At 38.2% G+C, this 21,337-nt stretch overlaps 1 protein-coding gene across 1 annotated transcript in view; it reads right to left on the bottom strand.

Moving 5' to 3' along the window:
• The window catches only part of LOC140229596 (complement factor H-like), a 166,203-nt gene that overhangs the window by 133,284 nt on the left and 11,582 nt on the right, over positions 1–21,337 (bottom strand). Inside the window, 1 exon segment of the mRNA XM_072309841.1 lies at positions 5,355–5,570. Coding sequence (XP_072165942.1) covers positions 5,355–5,570 — 216 coding nt within the window.

The raw sequence follows: 21,337 nt of genomic DNA, 5'->3' as shown, positions 1-21,337 counted from the left end.
GCACTTGTGTCTTTGATGATCGATGTTCCAAGCCGCCGTCTTGCTGAGCAATCTGGAGATTCATTTTGAACGTTATCATAATGTTGGCCATATTTTGCTTATTTATTTATTAAATGAAATGAAATTTTACGTAATGATAAAGCATGTAAAGCAAAAGTCAATTCCGTCCAGAAATTTGGGCAAAAGTGTAAATCAGAGCTGTATCATGTGAAAATGTTTAAAACTGTACCATCCTGGAAAGCCGCTTTTATCACTTCTCCGCTTAATTTCCACAAATGAAACTAATATGGAATAATCTCCAACTATAATTCTTTATTGATAGATATATCAGATTAGTGCCCGGGTATGCCCAGTCGAGTAATTTTCATCTTTATTTCAGCATTTTAGTTGCGCAATTTCTATTCGCACATCCTCGTGTCTGTACCACCTACCTTGTATAAGAAGGGATAGCGAAAAGTAATTACCATCACAAAGACATATCTTCCTTAGAAAGTGGCTGGTGATTATGCAATGAGACACGAGTCAATTGTCTTCCTATCTGCGTGGCGGATCCTGTTTGGCACATGCTTCAAATATTTCTGAGCGGCGGCATCGAACATCTACCAAAGGAAAGAAGACAGTTGTGACTCCATTCTCTTGAACCTCCTTGGTTCGACCGACAGTTAGACCCCGTTTACAGTGCGGGGCTGGGCCGAGCCGCGGCCAAGCCCCGCACTTTTTTCCGTTTACTCTGCCGGGCTCGGCCCGGGCTTTTAATTCAAACCTCTCAATATTTTTTCGTAGTGGCGCTCTGCTTGTAAACAAACGCAATTTGGTATAGTCTGGTTTCCAGACCCTTTGCCAACTGGACTCCGCGGCGGCCTCCTTGGCTTGATAATGCCTTTCAAATCAAAATATCTCCCTGGTTTTTCAGGACAAAACCACCTTAAACTATAGGGGCCTACTAGTTTTCGACGTTGAGGGCGTTAACATCCTGAAGAGAATAATAGTACGGACAGGGGGTCTGGAAACCAGGCTAAATTTGGTACCGCATTTGGCCCAGTTTGCGTTTACACTGAGAAAAGGCCGGACTCGGCCGCGGCTCGGCCGCAGACCACCTCCAGAGCGTGGCCAAATGCGCGGTCATTTTTGGCCCCGTTGGCCTTTTCGCTCAATGTAAACGGGGTCTAAGATAGTTATAAGCCAAATAAATTGGCTGTCAACTTCTTTTTCTTGAAGAAAAAAGGTGCATACAAAGAGTTGGCTTATAAAAATTTAAGATCCCTAGACGCTAGAATGAGGGGGTTTAAGATCTCTAGACGCTAGAATGAGGGGGTTATTTTGTCCACTTTAAAGTTAGATGTATGAAAGAGTGACTTCCATGATAATTATGCAAATGTACTGGTCTTGAACGTGCTTTATAAGTAAAAAATACAAGGGGAGGGAACTGCTGGATAGGGAAAAAACTTCTTTCGATCTCAATCTCATCTGTGCGTATTTGAGTGTGTGTGTGTGTGTGTGTGTGTGTGTGTGCGTGCGTGTGTGTGTGTGAGTGTCTTTTTTTTTAGGGGGGGGGGTGGGGAGTGGGTTACTTCGAACTTACCATTGGCTACGCAGCTCCATCCACAAACACCATCACAGATACAAATTTGGTCCCGAGGACACGCCCTTTCAGGTTTATTCAAGCACGCAGTGCTGCAGGTCCGTTCGAAGTATTCGACGAGAAAATTGTTTCTTCGACACCTCCGGCCTACACGGAGTGAAAAAAAAAATGGGGAGGGGCTAGAGAGATTAAAAGTACATCAGTGTACCACTTAAGCCCGAGCTCACGGTTGTGTTGGAAAACGTGGCAGCTGGATCTTGTAAAAAAGTATAAGAAAAAGGTCTTTATCTCGTCTTTTTTCTTTTTTCCCGCAGGTGAAGGACGCTAAACACTTTCATTTTCCCTAAGATATAACAAATTCTTTTCTTTCATCCTTTTTTGATGAAAATTTTACTATACTCTTTGTCACTGCAGCAGTGTGCAGTGAGAATTTGGTGTAATTCTGTTTTATAAAATGGGTCTAGGATTGAAAACTAGTAAGTGTTAAACAGGTCTAAATTTGCAGACTACATGTGTTCAGTGAAAGATAAGACCCCTACACCAGGAGGCTAGTGTAAACATTGAACAATTACCCCCTTGTTTTAGAGAAAGTATTAAGAATCCACCATTCACTTTGTACAGCAATAGGGATTTGTGTGTTGTACATGTATGCAGTATTATGGGTGGACGTGGCAAGCTGTTCAGTGACAGTATTCACAGTTCCAGTGAAAGCTTGCGAAGTTGCAGCAGTCTAACAAGTTTGTTCAAGTTTTGTGGGAAAACAACAGGCCCGAATTTGGTAAGAACTTATCTTCTTTACAATGTTTTATAGCTTATGATGATGTGTGTAATCATGTTAGTGAATGAGAAGATTGTAAGGAATATTTACAGAGCAGGATTTGATTTGCCAAATCTTTGTAGACAAATGGGAGTAGACAAAGAAGAAGCCAGTGATGCCCCATGCACACTGGTCTCTCTCTCCCCTCTTTCTCTCCTCTCTCTCTCCTCTTTCTCTCCTCTCTCTCCCCTCACACACACACACACACACACTCTCTCTCTCATTCTGTGAGCATTATGTGTTTGTGCCTGAGGTTGAATGTATAGCGGAATGGTAGGGATGTACTATACCCTTTTGCTGTTGCTGTAGATAGCTGTGGTTAATGAGTTATATTCTCACAAGTGTTGTTAGAGAAGTACAGAAGTACCGTGTACTGATACCGACAGGCATTATTATGTAACATGATTTCTGTGATATAAGTAGTGGATGTTTTGTAGAAACAAATTTACACACATTCATAATGATTGGAGATGACAATTTAATGCAATCAAAATAGTTTTGACATTAGTTGGTTAATCGTTAGCTGGCGTATATGTTTTGTAGCTTAGGCTTTTATATGACAGTTTTATGAAGTTATAATAGATGTTTTAAGATAATAATTAGTTGTAGTTAATAATTTTGAGTTAATAGAATAAGTTTATTTTGTATACTCTGTTATGGTCAGTGATACATAAGGAAAAAGTTTGAGAATTTATATTTCCGTGTTGATTTATGCAACAATAATTTTAATAATAAGTTAAAATATGGATAAAGTTATGAAAGATTAAAAGTGAATAAGTTTTGGATGATATTGGAAGTGAATGTTAATAAAGTATATGAATAATATAAATAGTTGAGGTTTTAGTTGATTATAATATAACAGTTAATTCAGAAAATTATGAAATACGGATAAGTTTGGTTTATGATTAAAGAGTAAAGTGAACGGAAATATGTATTATAAGTTAGTGATATATAACATAGATTATTGGTAGATTATGTTATTAGACTTTAAATGAGGTAAAATGGTGTTAAACCATGTAATGTTTTATGAAGCTATTCATGTACATTTTAAACGTATAATTGTAAAACTTTGTTTTTGTGTATTATATTTCAGATTGTTATCTGAAGGTCCGTTATGAACTGAAGGTGCATATGAACCGAAGGTCGCTAACTAAAGTGAAGCTCCAACTGGAAGTCCGTAACTGAAGAATTGACTGGAATTTCATATTGGAAACATCAGTGTGTTAGCGTAATAAACAAGTATTTGTCACGGTAACCGGATGTCACCTTGTTTCATATTTGACCTTGTGAATAACAACTAAGGAGGGTTGTTTGAATTAACAGTGGAAAGTCCTCCGTGGTACGAGTTGTCCCGGAGGCAGTCACACTCTTTGTTTGGCTGCATTTGTACAGTTAGCTCAAATATTTCTCCAGTGGAAGGCTCAAATAATATTGTCTTCCCCCCCCCCCTCGTAGTCTCTCTCTCTCAGTTTTTCGATGAATTATCTCCACAGCGGTCCCTATGTAGATGGTTTTTCTGTGCAGTTGCAATCACGTTGAATTGACAAGTGTTCTCTCTTGTTTAAATTGAGGGAAAACGAGGTATTCTTAAAGGGATACTTAATAGGATACTTAGAAAGATATAGTATTGGTTGAGATAAGGATTCGGCTTTCAACTGTTTTTGCGAGATACTCAGAAACCACTTTATGAAATATTAAAGAGCATACAATTCTAAGAGGAAATCAAAGCTTATTTCATTTAAATCAGTTGTGAAATAAACAACGTAAAACAAAGCGATCCCATCCAAATGTGTATGTGTCCCACCTTTTACTAGGATCGATTGTTTTGGATATTTCAGCCGTTTAAAAAATAAATTTAATCAAACTAAATTTAGATTACGCTTAGACATTGTTTGCTCTTTCATATTCTATAAGACGATTCTCGTCACCTCAAAATAGTTATCCTTAAAAACGCTGGAAACATAAAGCCCCATCTCAACTGAAACTTTACCAACCCTTCAAAACCCCATGGTGTATGTTTGCTCTGTTGTTGCGGGCAACGTTTGATGGCAAAATGCCTCATATATTTTTTTTCCCTTACACAGGGTGTTTTATTTATACACATATTCAGAAAGTGACATTTACAAAAATTTTTTTAATACAAAACAGGATAAGAATTGAATGATAATTCAATCATCGACAAAAATGCCTCATATTGCCTTGGTCGATTGTTGATAAAGGTGATGGGTTGTACCTAAATAATATGTGAATAAGCTGTTAATATCCTTTGTTTATAGAATAAAATGGTATGTTATCTTGCACACTGAGTCAACCGTTTGGTATTACGTTTAACTGCTAACCGCCTTCGGTTTAGACTCTTTTGTAGCACTACTACAAAAGGCTTCAGTTCATCTCGACTGGGTTCTGAGAGTCGCTGTAGGCATTGCCGTACTGAGAAGTCTGCTAAACACCACATCGAGCCACGACGGCAAAAAATACGTTTCATAAATCTGACCAGAGCTCGATCGATAGCTTGTAGCTTTGAATCACAAGAAAATGTGAAAACATAGTTATAAATATCTGCATATTGCTAAAGTAAAATCAGCTTGAAATAGAAAAAGAAAAGAAAATTGTTTAGCGAATGCCTTTCAACGTTTTGGCCTACATTTTTAGGCTAAATGAACAACGTTATACATGTATAGCCCACAAGCAAACTTATAAAGAATCAGCTCCTTATGTTAATGAACATTCCTCCAAGATATTAAAAATCCTTGTGGACCTTTGAGGCAGTGGGTTACTACTTTTGACGCACAGACGCCAAAGTGACATAATTATTCTAACAATATTGATTTTCTGGCCACGGCACGGACACAGTTGAGTATTTTTTGTTCCATCCTCACAATTCTTCATTCCTGGAACAGTGAAATAGGAAATTAAAGGAAAGACGTAATTATAGAGTTGTATGGTTGATTATACTTATGTGTCGACAAGTGTTCCTAGGACCGCTCCATGAACCGTCAACGCATGTTCTCTCGGCCGAGGAGCGAGGGAACACGGCGTACTTGTCGTCGCACTGTGTCCTTGCTACCGTTCCTTCAGGATAAGTGTCGGCCCCAGCTGAAGCCGGAGGGTCGTATATGATGTTTGCGAAAGTTACCCACTCAAGGGAGGTGCAGTTTTCGGCTAACACTCCTAAAACAAAGAGACAAACCAGAATGTGAAGAGTCTAAACGAACCGAAAAGAGTTCGTTTTGGTGTTCAATCAAAGAGTTGCTAGGTTTTATATTGCCTAAGATGTCAACCAACGCTTTCGTGTTGATCACTTTGCTGAGAATGAATGTAAAAGAGTCCAAGAGAATTCAGTCGAATTCTTGGCTGTACTCAGAAAAATAATTTAATGAGGGTGCACAAATATATTCAGTATTTAGGAGAACTCATAAGAGAGTCAAGTGTTGAGGAAGGTACTCCCCTTCCATGTAAAGGGATATTTTGTATTTTAGAATTTCAATTCAACTGTCTTATTGCAAAATTTAGATGGAATATTCTGTCACCTCTCATTCGGCATGTTCTTCTCAACTACTGTACTGTACTGCGGTAATTAGCCCCGCGAAAGGGGGAAGGCCGTGCCCCTCCACTTTTTAACATAATATTATAGAGTTTATGTATATCGCAGATTTTGCAGGGAAAGAAAAAGAGGAAAGACCAGCCGAAGGGGGGGGGGGGGTAAAGGAGTGTTTCTCCAGTCCATGATCAAGTTAGCTTGAGCCTGATCCGGGTGCACGTCACGAGACTGACACTCATGAGTCATAGAGCTCACAAGTTATAGAGCCCACGAGTTTTACAGCCTATTAGTCACACAGCCCACTAATACAGGCCACGAGTTCGACATCGGGGCCCACGAGTTGCACAACGTACAAGTACAACGGGGCCCCCGAGTTACACAACCAGTGAGTTCGACACTTGACAAATGAAGCCCTCGAGTTCAACACGCAAAAGAGTCTCACGAGACCGACACTAGGCAAAGAAGGCCCACGAAACCGGCACTATACACTAAAAAAGGTTCACGAAAACGACACTACGCAAACCAAGCCCATGAGACCTACACAACGTAAAGAGGCTCATTAGACCGACAGCGCCATTTATAAACCGATTAGAAGTGCGTGATTGTACATGGTGTGGCTATAGGCCTCACGCTCCTTTTCCGGGCTCCCATAGAAACCTGTGTTAAATGTAGCATATTCCATAAATCAGAAAAAAATCAATCGAATCATAGAATTTTTTTAAATTGAAGCAGATGAAGGGGAATTTTCTCTACTATCAAGCAAACAACATATTTTGGGATGTTTTCCAGCTCTAAAAAAAGTTAAGAGCCTCCATACGAGACTAGTCCCCCAGTCACTCTAAAAAACGATAAAAATAGCAAATTACATTATAAAAATTCATTCAACTTCTTCATAGCCTGCAAAAGCTCCTGTCCTCAAGCAATGTCAAACACTACCAAAGGTGGCAATTTTCCACTTGACTGATTTTTAATGATTTTTTGGTAAAATATAACATTACATCATCTTTGTACTGCCTTCCCTGTAGGCAATGCGCGAGTTGAATTAGGAGCGTGAGGCCTATAGTAGCCTATAATCTATAATCGTGAAAAAAAAAGTTGACAATAAAGTATTTCACATTTATGGTCAATGTTGCAGTGGACACCTGCTTTACATGATCTGGAGGGGGATGTAATCATCAGCGAAGGAGGGGATTTTCTTCTATTCATTCACAGCAAATACCGTAATCTTCTATCAAGGTATCTGAACTATGAATCAGGGAGAGAAGATGCATCTATGAAAACAACAATCTATTCCTTCAAAAAAATACCGTTTTTAGGAGAATATTACAAACACATGCCTTACATCGAGGATGCATCACTGCCATTCAGGTCCTAAACAGTTTTCATCACTTGAACCCGGCCGCTGCAATGCAACAGAGCTGTTTCTAAATTGTTCAAATTCATGAAATTCTTTCGTCGTGATGTTTTCATTGTAAATGATTGACAAATTGCCCTGAATCGGCGTAAATAAGCACTGAATTGATCAGTGTTTTGGTAGTAGCCATGATAAGAAATCATAGGCGTACATACTCGAGCAGGATTCGAACCCATGACCTCCTGATCTCCGGACATGCGTCATCTCCACTAGACCACCGAGCTTCCGCCCGACAGCAAGTATTGGTTGTAATCCTTATGGCATGCAGCGGGTACTGCGTAATATTCAAATTCAATGTCAATGCAGGGCAATTTGTCAATCATTTGCAATAAAAGCATCACGACGGAAGAATTTCATTAATTTGAACAATTTGGAACCAGTCTGTTACTCCGTTGTATTGCAGCGGCCGGGTTCAAGTGATGAAAACGGGTATAATAAGGTATAGTCTGGGTGCCAAAGCCACTTTCTGGGCCTAACCTTGTTTTACCGTCCACCCAATGTTTTTTGATGGTTTTACCCTATTTAGAGGGTGCTGAATCCGAATCTAGATGATGCAACTCTTGCATCCTTGAGGGTTTTGAGATATTCAAGATGGCCGCCAAAATGACCGCCAAAACCGGAAATTCGCATGTATTTCCTTTTAAATGGTGAGAAATCAAAAACAATTCATGGTTTTACCCTATTTCGATGGTGCTGAATCCGAATCTGGATGATGCAACTCTTACATCCTTGGGGGTTTTGATATATTCAAGATGGCCGCCAAAGTTGCCGCCGAAATAACCGCCAATTAAAACCAGAAATTCCGATGTATTTCCTTCTGGTTTTACCCTATTTCGATGGTGCTGAATCCGAATCTGGATGATGCAATTCCTGCATCGTTGAGGATTTTGAGATATTCAAGATGGCCGCCAAAATGGCCGCCAAAACCGGAAATTCTCACGTATTTCATTCTCAATGGTTTAAAATTGAGAACAATTGATGGTTCTATCCTATTCCGATTACAAAATGGCCGCTAAAACCGGAAATTTCCACGTATTTCAATTTTAATGTTTCGCAATAAATAGAACAATTTTATTGATGAATCTACCCTATTTCGATCACTGTGCTGAATGCGAATCTGGACGATGCCACCCTTGCATCATTGAGTTTGGAGATATTCGAGATAGCCGCCAAAATGCTCGTCAGAATGGTGAGAAATTGATAACAATTGATGGTTTTACCCGTTTCAGGTTTTCGTCGATGGCAAAAGCTAAACCTAACCATACTCTGCTGATAAACCAACGCATATTGTACATCCCAGTTTGGACTTGCTGCACAGTGAAACCAGCTTTATCGGATATCCTGGAGTTTGTAAGATACAGCTGTGCCAGGAATGAATCCTGCAAGACTACAGATGCGGTTGAATATTTGAAAGACTACACTGTTTCATCTACATATCATGAATATGTTTTGAACACTAACAATCAGTGGACAAGACATACCCATCTCGATCACATTGTGATAGTGATGTGAAGAAGTTTACTGAGATTCCCAATATTACCTGTTTTAATCCATGAACAGTTTTAATCGTTTCATCCATGAACACTCACATTGGTTAATTGGTTTATATTGGTGGTCTTGATGACATTGTTGAAGATAAGAGTTGGACATTTTTCTAGTTCTGCTTCAAATTTTTCTTCAATATGATGTAATATTATATATATATATATCAGGGCTCCACACTAACTTTTTTTTTTTTTGATTTTTATTTTTGGTGGCCCGAAATTAAAATCTGGTGGCCAGAAAAAAATATCAAGAAAAACATAAGAAAAACTAAAAATGTCCTATTAAACATAAAAAAGAATAGATATTAAGTATTACTGAAGTGATACAGGTACCCATGTCTAAAATAAATGAATAGAAAATTCAATCATCTTACTGTTATTCCGAGTTGTAGGATTTAGCAAATGGGCTTATATATTAGTTTAAAAGTTGATGCCAATTTAGGTGGTCAAAACTTATGTTTGAAATGATAAAGTGGGAGCATTTGCAGACATTTGTAAACATCCGACATTTGCTTTAGCATTTTGTCTTGGCATTTTGGTAGCCCAATCGGGCCACCAAAATCTTCATTTCTGAAATTTTGGTGGCCCGACGTGCGTTTTTTGGTGGCCCTGGGCCACCGGGCCACCGTTAGTGTCGAGCCCTGTGTATATATGGTGCGACAAACCTCGTATCTACAAAATGTCACATGTTCAGGAGAGAAAAAACAAAACAAAAAACAAAAAGCAAACAAACATGGCAGCCAAAGCACTAAAACAAATGAAAGAACCTTTCCTTTGACATGCCATGGTAGCTTCATTTTTGCGGTCAGGACATCATTAACTGATTATCTGACTGTTTATTCAAAAAAGTCATTTTCACTAAAATTTCAGATACAAGGTCTTGTCGCCCAAGCGACTATATCATAGGTGCACACGAGGGGATGGAAAAATCACAGGTAACGCGCAATAAAAAAAGAAAAAAAAATAAGAAAACAAACAAACGACAACATGTAAAGGTAATAGTTGATAGTCCAGTACTTACGAATATCATAATCACGCGGAGTGCTTTTGAAATTACCCTTATATTGGTATCTTAGTGGTCATGGATGCAACCATTTCTAGTGACGTAATCAGAATACGCCACAAGTTTCATAAGAGTACGCGCCGAGACTCCTAAGAATACAAGACAAATTTCAACACCAAATACCAGCAGGCCATAAATGAACATTACTCTTATAGCCAAAAAGGATTAACTTCACATCAGTCTGCGGAGTCCTTACAAATACAGGGGAATTTCCGGTTTTGGCGGCCATTTTGGCGGCCATCTTGAATATCTCAGAACCCTTAACGATGCAAGAGTTGCATCATCCTGATTCGGATTCAGCACCGTCGAAATAGCTTCGAACTATCACTTGTTTTCAATTACTCACCACTGAAATACATAGGAATTTCCGGTTTTGACCGCGGTTTTGACGGCCATTTTGGCGGCCATCTTGAATATCTCAAAATCCTCAATCATGGAAGAGTCCCATCAGCCAGATTCGGATTCAGCATCCTCGAAATAGCTTAGAACCATAAATTGTTTTGAACTTCTCACCATTTAGAAGGAGATACATAGGAATTTCCGGGTAATTTGGCGGCCATTTTAGCGGCCATCTTGAATATCTCAATATCCTCAATGATGGAAGAGTCGCATCAGCCAGATTCGGATTCAGCACCCTCGAAATAGCTTAGAACCATCAATTGTTTTCAATTTCTCACCATTTAGAAAGAAATACATAGGAATTTTCGATTTTGGCGGCCATCTTGGCGGCCATCTTGAATATCTCAAAATCCTCAAGGAGGCAAGAGTTGCATCATCCAGATTTAGATTCAGCACCCTCGAAAAAGTGTACAACCATCAATTATTTTCAATTTCTCACCATTTAAAAGGAAATACGTGGGAATTTCCGGTTTGGGCGGCCATTTTGGCGGCCATCTTGAATATCTCAAAACCCTCAAGGATGCAAGAGTTGCATCATGCAGATTCGGATTCAGCAACCCCGAAATAGGGTGTAACCATCAAAAAGCATTGGGTGGACGGTAAAACAAGGTTCAGCCTTTGGCACCCAGACTAGTATCTAACAGGGCGTACTAAACTATTTTGAAGAAGATAGAAAAGGGGAAAATCTTACATCCTGTCCATAGTGTATAATATATGTATTTCAGCTAAATATGCGGAAAGCATATTGAACAGATGTCATTATTAAAGCTTGAAACTTACATCGGACTTGTCCTCCATAATATGTTTGTTCGTTTGTTCGTTTTTTTTGTGTTTTTTGTGTTTTTTTTTTTTTTTTGGGGGGGGGGTCAATCAAGTATAAAATGTTATCATGAAATACAAAAAAGTAATTAGTAACAATGTCGCTCCCGATAAAGCGATAGAACTGCCCCCTAATGCCACTCATGTAGACCTACAAATTTTATCCTTGTCGAAGAAATGGCGCTGACCATTTAGTTACAATTTCACCTCAGAGAATTTCAACCGGGAGTGTGATATTTTCCCCTTTATGTCGTCAATGCAACAGTCTGTACAGATACATACTTGTAGTTGACAAACAGATGGAGCTATTCATCCGGTAGGTCTCGTGGGCCTTTTTTTGTCTAATGTCGGTCTCGTGGCCTTTCTATGCCTAGTTTCGGTCTCCTGCGCTTTAGTCTATGGGCCAAGACTCGAAAAATGGGTTATTGGTACCACCTGAGGTGGCAAAACCTTTTTGGTGTCATTTTGTTTGTTGGGCATAGATATGCTTATCAAGCTATGATAGCATTTCCAAATGAGTAGCTTAGTCGTAATAAATGAATTTTTAACCAATTTGGCCTCGTTTTTATATCCCTGTACTTCTGAATCGAAACTAACCGCTATACAAAGAAGAGCACTGTCTTTTGTATGTCAACAGGTGTTCTGTCGTAAACGCGGTGCGCTTAGTCTTTATTCAAGGCAGCGAAGGGAATATCCAAAGGGTTAAGATGTCCACAGCTGTCAAGCGGTGCGCTTAGTCTTTATCTAGAACAATGACCCGTTATCATATCGAAAGTTCCTAATAAAATGAATTATCTAAACTGTTTTCATATTACCCTCTCAGCAAATACATCAGTTTAAAACAAAAATCACTCTGTTCATTTACAATATTATTCATTATAATGTATTGTAGTGTACCGGTACATTGTTATTGCATTATCTTTCATTGTTGGATGGAAATAAAGCGACATTGGCGTGGTATTAGCGTTTTCACCGTTGCGTTTTCACCGGAAAATGACAAATAATTGAAAAATACGGTAAAATTCACGAGGAACGCTTTTGTTGTTGTTGTTGTTGTTTTTAGATAAAGTGATATACACTGTATCATAGCTTTGGATATTCCCTTTGCCGTCTTGAATAAAGACTAGGCGCTGTGGACATCATAATCTTTGGATATTACCTTCGCTGCCTTGAATAAAGATTAAGCGCACCGCGTTTACAACAGAACACCTGTGAACATACACCTGTGCTCTTCTTTGTATAGCGGTTAGTTTCGATTCAGAAGTACAGGGATATAACAACGAGACCAAATTGGTCAAAAATTCATTTATTATTACTAAGCTACTCATTTGGAAATGCTATCATAGCTTGATAAGCATATCTATGCCCGACAAACAAAATGACACCAAAAAGGTTTTGCCACCTCAGGTGGTACCAATATCTGGCCTGGCCCATGGACTACTTGGTTTGCGTAGTGTCTGTCTCGTGAGCACTGTTTGCCTAGTGTCGGTCGCGTGAGCATTTTTTAATTCGTACTGCCAAACTCATGGGTTTTATAAGCATAGAATGGAAGTCAGGAGCTGTATAACTCGGTGGCTGTGTGACTCGGGGACCTATTTTCAATGTGGGTCTCTTGGACCGTATGACTCGTGGGTGTCGGCCTCGTGGGATGACCCAGACTATACCACATTAACCATTCACATCGTCCTTGATCTTGTATTTTTCTTACTTTTTGATCGACAACTTTCCATAAAATTCTCGCCAATTATTCACCGGATCGTTAAATTTTAGTATTGATGACCTTCTGTGTACTTACGAAGAACATACCAGTAAAAGTTTGAGGGAAATCGGGCTGTCGATTCAAAAGTTCTTCCTGTTTTCACTCAGTCCACGTTTTTATGTTGGCTTTGATTTCCTTTTACACTATTAAAATAACAGAAAATATTTTGCATATTGTTTATACCAAATCATTCACGTGATTACGTATTGACTCTACCGATTCTGTTACATGTATTTAATAAAATAAAACGACAAATACTCTACCATCTACGTAACCTACATCTTTATAATCGCACTTATATTCCACAAAGGAATCGGTCACCCCTCTTAACCTCCTCACCTCCCCATCGTCCAGACATTCAGTCCAGACACTCTCAGGCGCATGCACGATACATGTACACGATATATAAACGCACAAAATATACAACCAAACGCACACACACATACACACACACCAGAAGCTTCTAAAGAAGATGAAAGCTTATAAAATGGTGGTATGGTTCCATGATTTGCTAAGAGCAGTCACGTGACCAATCCTCCATTTCGCCTAACATGTCATGTAACTGTTTGTCATCACGTGATCAGTCCTTCATATTGCCTTACATGCCTATGACTTTTTGCCAATGACTGCGTAACATTAATGACTGGTACGTACAACTGCTTGACACGTATCATTTCTCAGATACATGACTGTGGCTTGCTTTTATCATGCCCATTAGTTAACATCGCGTTTATTGATACTTCCACCTTTAACAGTCACGGGTACGCAATCGGTTACAAAGCGTTCTCAGACACATATTTGCGGTAAACAATATTTCAAAGTTTGTGTTTAGTGTGTTTCGAACCCTTCTGCATAGTCTGGACATCTTAGCTTTTGAGCAAGTCTTACATGTAGCTGACTAGTATTTCCCTAAGTATAGACAGCCTAGTCGCTGTAAAAACGCGACAGCTTCTTTTCGGGCTAGTATGTACCCATAAATGTAAATCAAAAATATTTCATAGAACCATTCTATAAAACAAGTAATGTCTTAGTATAAGGTCAAGATGTTAGTTGAGATGCAGCTCACTTGAGGGTAAACATAATGTGTGGGATGCACATGTGCTTCATTTGTATACTAATCTTAAATACACTGCATTATATTTCTGACTATATCTCCGAAGTAAGTATGAACGAAGAAAAGGGGTATAATACCTGACAAGCAACACAGCCAAGAGCATAACAGTATGACAGCAAATACCGGTGACCGTTGTTTGCCCTTCATGATAGCTGGATATTCGATGCGTGCAGTCCCCAACGTTCACTCTTGGATGTGTGCAATACACACTGCAGCCTTATCCATCTCAACTCATGAAGTGATAATTGGCATCCAGATGTTAAGACATCCCGAGTCGGTCATAAGATCGCTGATTGGATGTGCAAGTCGGACCTTGGAACGATATACACTTCATTCATTGGTTACTTTGTTCAAACTTGAGAGCCAATGAAATGAGGATACAAGCTGCAAGGTCGTTGATCGTACAAATAGTAGATTGACACGGTATGCCTATGAGAGGGTATGCATTTAACTTTTTCTTTTACATTTTTTTTTTCTCTCACTTTCTGTTCTATCAGAACTTTTTGCCCTTTCCCACGTCATACCAGGAATTCAGATCTGGGTAGACCGAGACCGTTTAATGTTTCATAATATATGTTTCATAACAAAATTATGCAGCGGTAGGCTGTCTTTTTTAATAGATACAAAATGTTTTATTCAATTTGTTGGCAAATGTTTGTCGTGGGTGTTAAAGTTGAAGACATTGTTTACCATTTGCAGATGAAACAAGAACCCAGCATTAGTTCTTCTGACTAGTTCTAAAATATGAGTTACAAATAGAAGCAACCAATGTAAAAATTAGAAATAGTATAATCGATGTTAAGTATTGTTAAATATACAAAATGTTAACAAATGTTAAAATAGAAATGTTTCCAGACTTAACCGTCTACAGTTATGATTTAACGAGAAAAATTGTGACATCTCCTTATATTTTTGGATTTTTTTTTTGCAAAGAAATAATATATATATATATATATATATATATACATATAATACATGTATATATATGTATATATATATATATATATATATATATATATATATATGTATATATAAATATGGTAGGATGTTTTGTGATACAACTGACCTATACATATGCATCAAATGTGTCATCTTGAACATTCTTATTTAATTACTGCTCCGAAAGGTAAAAGGGACCTTCAAGGGTCAAATGTAGGATGCTTCCAATTTTAAGATGACGAATTTAGTATGTGTGGCATGAGGATTTATTATTTTTTTTTTGCATAATATCTGTTGTTCTTTGACAATTTTCGACCACGAGTATAAAAACAAATATTCCAGTTTGCACTCACCGTGGAATGATTAAAAACAAAATGATGATTTTTTTTTTTTATGTTGTCTCAACTAACCTCCCACAACGCCTTTAATGAACTACAGCTACGTAAAAAAAAAAAAAAAAAAACCCAAAACAAAACAAAACACAAAAATACTATACGCCTCTATCTGGTTATATTTCTTGTTTCAATCTTTCATTCTATGTGACCGCAGTTTACGTGACAAAACTTTTTTTTTTTGTTATAGGGTATTTATCATTTTTTATTATTTATCTTTATTATATCAATAAATAATGTAATATGAAACCCTATAGGTTGTCTCCTGGATTAAGCAGGAGGCACAAGGCAAAGACAAAGGACAATAGAGAAAAAACATGTAAATACATTTTTAATACATTGTAAAAAACACGCTCAACAGGAACAGTTACGTACTCACAAAAAAATAAATTGTTCTCTCAGTATCAACATTTGAGAAAGAGCGAGTCGCTGGAAAATTTGTGTGCAGAAATAAACCGTCGGTGAATACAGCATGAACTTTGTTCCAGTTTTATTATCATATATATATATATATATATATATATATATATATACTGAAAGGCGGACGTTGCTCTCGATCTTGTTCTCCCTTTTAATAAATCGAGCTATCTCTCGCAATATATATATATATATATATATATATATATATATATATATATTATGTATATGTGTGAATCTCTATATATAGAGAGAGAGGTAGATAAAATGTAGATAATGCATATTTCACGCTCCGATTCTATCTGAAAAAGATCGGTTTGAAGAGGTTAAAAGAATGAAAACAGATACTATGCAAGGTTGTTGCAACAGTGCTGGCGCGTTCCCTTACATGCATCCGTGACAAAATAATTAGGAAATAGAAATTCTAATGGTCTTGAAAACAACAATATGAAGGAGAAAAACTGCAAACAGAGAGACATACATTCGGGGAGGATAAAGAGAAAGAGATAGACAGAAAAAAAAAAGAGAAAAGAAATGAGAATATCAGGGTGAACATTTGTAGATATGTTTTTATTTATCTACCAGCTCCCTATAAGTTCGCAAAGTTTGGATTCCATGATATCCAGGTGAAAAGCATCTGTGTTGAACACAAAAACAGGAAGAGATATAATGGCAACATGAAACCCACTTCCTGCCTCTTCTCCGGCATGGTGTTGTTTTGTATCTTTGTTCTAAGTGCTGAGGTCAATCCAGGAATCCAGGACTCGAGAGCTTTGCAGGACTGTTCAGGGAAAACACCCGTCGGTGTTCATGAACTCACCTCTGAAACTTGTGAAACTCGGAAAGATGTGTTGATATGATAATCATCAGTTAGGAGCAGCGGTTAGCTTCCGTGTAGGGATATTGATTCTATATTCAACTCAATTCAAAGTTTGTTTGTTTGTTTGTTTTTTTCAACAGAAGATACAAAGTGTACAAAATATATCGAGGGAAAGTAGACATGTAGGGCTTACGTTGTATTTGAAGAATACACAGGAAACACAGAATAACAGCTCGTTCATGCCTATGATCAATACAAAAATAGGCAAATGTATTATGCACCTATATGCTCTGTGAAAAATATTACGGAAGAATCTACTCAAGAAACTATGTTTGAGCTATCTGGGCACCTCAGAGGAAAAAGAATTGTAACTGAAAACACCATGCTGTATGTTCCCATCTATTGTTTAAAACTTTAATATTAGATACATGTGGCTTGAATGAATGCAGCAATATCTAATAGGAAGACACATTAGTCAAAGTTTGTGGAAAATCGTCGAATGGGTTATTCGTCCGAAAGTTAATGATGTAATTATAATTATTACCTATACGAGGGAGTTTTGCGAGGCAATTCCGGTTGTTATTTTGCAGGGTTAAAGGTCAGGAGTTGTTATTTTGCAGGGTTAAAGGTCAGCAGTCAATATGCTTTTCGCCACGTCGCTGCGTAACAGTAACAGTATGTGCAAACAGTGGTATCTTCCGGTTTGGGGAGGTGGGAAGAGAAAGAGTGGAATCTCTCTCCGGCCACGAAAAGAAAACATGCCAGGACGTCCAGGGTGTCAGTTACACGCACCACCGAAGAACGCTGATAAATCAACTCATACAAGGTCGACCACTTACAGCAGCACTAGGCAATGACTAGTCCATTTGTGATCAGTAATTGCACAGTGACCATCAGTTTTACAACTCTCAAACTTTTAACAGAGAAGTAAAAAGAAAGTGTAAGAACGTTCAGAAGTTTGAAGTTTGCCTGTTATAACTACATGTATCTTTGAAGTTGGAGTTGAATGATATACATTGAAGAACGATTTTGAAATTATTCAACATGTTGATGGTCTACAGGTAGTCAAATGTGGCTTGATCTATATCATAGTGTATAGCCGTATTTACATTTTTTCTTAATTTACCTAGGGGGATAGGTAATAATTATGATATTGACTGGCCTTTCTTTCGGGAGGTACCAGATAAATATTACCCGCACTGAAAACATATTGCCCTCGTCTTCGACTCGGGCAATATGCTTTCAGTTTGGACAATATTTTCTGGTACCTCCCTCAGGGCCAGTCAATATTATATAAGTATTACCTATACGAGGTAGTTTTCCGAGGCAATTACACTTGGTATTCTGCAGGGTCGGGAGTTCAGCAGGCGACATTAGAGCATATCTCGAGCATCCGGGTGTTTTACATACACAGTGGACTCCTGTTATAACGAAATCCTCGGGACAGGCAGTTTTCTTTCGTTAGATCGGAATGTTGTTATAACTGAACAAATAAACAATAGACATACATATAGTGGATGACATTGCAGTTAAAATTTTTACTTCATTATAACCAGAATTTTGTTATAACCGTGGTCGTTATAATAGGAGTGCACTGTAAAACAGGGAGGTGGGAAGAGAGAGAGTGGAATCTCTCTCCCCACCTCCCTGCTTTAAACGTAAACATTCCGATCGACCACAAAAAGAAAACATTCCAGGACGTCCGGGGTGTCAGTTACACGCACCGCAGAAGAACGCTGATAAATCAACTCATACAAGGTTGACCACTTACAGCAGCACTAGGCGTCAAACAATGACTAGTCCACTTGTGCTAAGTAATTGCACAGTGACCATTAGTTTTACAACTCTCCAACTTTAAACAGAGAAGTAAAAATAAAGTGCAAGAGCGTTCAGATGTTTGAAGTTTGCCTTTTACAACTACATATGTATCTTTGAAGTTGGAGTTGAATGATGTACATTGATGAACAATTTTGCAATTATTCAACATGTTGATGGTCTACAGGTAGTCAAATGTGGCTTGATCTGTATCATAGTGTATAGTCGTATTCACATATTTTCTTAATTTACCTAGGGGATAGGTAATAATTATGATATTGACTGGCCTTTCTTTCGGGAGGTACCAGATGAATATTGCCCGCACTGAAAACATATTGCCCTTGTCTTCGACTCGGGCAATATGCTTTCAGTTTGGGAAATATTTTCTGGTACCTCCCTCAGGGCCAGTCAATATTATATAATTATTACCTATACGAGGTAATTTTGCGAGGCAACTGCTGTTGTTATTTTGCAGGCCTGGGTTAAACGTCAGCAGTTGTTATTTTGCAGGGTCAAAGGTCAGCAGTCAATATTCGTTTCGCCACGTCGCTGCGTGTCGGTTACACCATGGACCTACAACAAACCCGTTTTTGTTGGAGGTCCATGGTTACACACACCTTACCGTACACAAAACAATGTGTGCAAACAGTGCAATCTTCCGGTTTTCGCCATTCACTTTACACAGGGAGGTGGGAAGAGAAAAAGTGGAATCTCTCTCCCCACCTCCCTGCGTTAAATGTAAACATTCCGATTGACCAAGAAAAGAAAACTTTCCAGCTGGGTGTCGGTTACACGCACCGCAGAAGAACGCTGATAAATCAACTCATACAAGGTCGACCACTTATACAGCAGCACTACGCGTCAAACAATGACTAGTCCATTTGTGCTCAATAATTGCACAGTGACCATCAGTTTTACAACTATTCAAATTTAAACAGAAGTAAAAATAAAGTGTTAAAGCGTTCAGGTGTTTGAAGTTCGCCTGTTGCAACTACATATGTATCTTTGAAGTTGGAGTTGAATGATATACATTGAACAATTTTTCAATTATTCGATATGTTGATGATCTACAGGTAGTCAAATGTGGCTTGATCTATATCATAGTGTATAGCCGTATTCACATATTTTCTTAATTTACCTAGGGGATAGGTAATAATCATGATATTAACTGGCATTGAGGGAGATACCAGATAAATATTGCCCGCACTGAGAGAATATTGCCCTCGTCTTCGACTCGGGTAATATTCTTTCAGTTTGGGCAATATTTTCTGGTATCTCCCTCGAAGCCAGTCAACATTCATATTATGATATGATATAAGATATTACATTGTAATTTAAGAACTTTTGCTCTGCCTCATTCAGAGAGAAGGGGGAACGACATTTATATGGTCAGTAACAATTAAAGGTTATGTATATTTTTGTCATTAAAGATATTTTGTGAATTTTCCATCATTTTCTTTATATCGTTATATGTATTCGACTTTACAAACGGTTGTAATTTTATCCAGCGACGGTTAAACCAAAATTATCAAAATTCAGAATAAAATAAATAGTCTGTGCCCTTTGCATCAGATCATCACCGCTTTACAAGAACAGTTTGAATGCAATTTGTATATATTAATGTTAGAGCTGCTTATATATGATTTGTGTCACTGTTTTTTTCAATATGATTTGAAAGTCAATAAACTTTCAGGGAGCAAGGCGGATTTAGATGTCTCTGTATGATAAAGGAATGATTAAAAAACAACAACACATTATTTGAAGAGTTTGTTTGCAAAAACCGATAAGTCCATTTTTGAAGATTTTGAAGTACGGTCTCTGTCATAAAGTACGAAATAATACCTTTTAAATGATATATTGGTCACTACATATAAAGGTACGTTTTTGAAGTTATGGTCAAAAGAAGCAAAAATTTTCTTATTATTCTCTTTATTTTTCTCGACCTTTAATGGCAAATATCTCCATTTGACAAATATGGACTTATCGGTTTTTGCAAACAAACTCTTCATTTGTTAATAAAACGATCGTCCCGTGAAATCTGCTAAGCTCTCAGATCGCACATTTTCTTATTTTATGTCTCACTTTGATGAATCCATTTTGTAGATGGCGGGGTTTCCATTTTGAATATAACGTGGAAAAGTTCGAACAATAAAATAACAGAAGAACAATCGCTGATCTCCCATATATTGGGATCTTTGATATCTGAGCTTTTTACATTGTAGTCAGAGCAGAGTACCAACGCTTGCCACGTATTACAAGCAGTATTACGTAGATCACAAAGCTGCAACAGGGTAACTGTATATTTACGGATAAGGTTTATGGCCAAAATATAAAAAAACAAAACCCATGCCCTACTGTGATTGTAATTAATGTAGTGATATTTCAAAATGTGGGACTTACAGTTGGGTACTTTCTTTGAGGTACTGGTGCACACACACACACAAACACACACACGCGCACACACATACACACACACACGCACATACACACACACACACACACACACACACACACACACACACACACAAGGAATACTATACATAGAACATTTTTCTTGGTGCTTTAGCGCCCACACTTAAGATATGTACCATGGTTCAGAAATGTTTGATAGGCTTTTATACCATGGCCATATTGTATCGCTGCATGAGGGGATAAGGATATGCCAATGACCGACCAACTATAGAACAGTTTTACAAGCAAACATCCCCCCCCCCCCTCTCTCTCTCTCTCTCTCTCTCTCTCTCTCTGGTTATAGCAGGATACGTGGGACAAGCGTGGCTCTCGCCATCGCGCTTCTTTGACGCAGATGCGTTAGTGGCAGGAGGTGTACTGGAATTGTGTGTTCTGCAGTCAGCAGTATGAGGTGGGTGGTATGACATTGTCGCGATATGTTCACAGACTA

The sequence above is a fragment of the Diadema setosum genome, chromosome 6 (genome assembly GCF_964275005.1).
Source record: "Diadema setosum chromosome 6, eeDiaSeto1, whole genome shotgun sequence".
Lineage (NCBI taxonomy): Eukaryota > Metazoa > Echinodermata > Echinoidea > Diadematoida > Diadematidae > Diadema > Diadema setosum.
The sequence above is the reverse complement of the archived record's forward strand: the minus strand, read 5'-3'. Positions and strand labels throughout refer to the sequence as shown.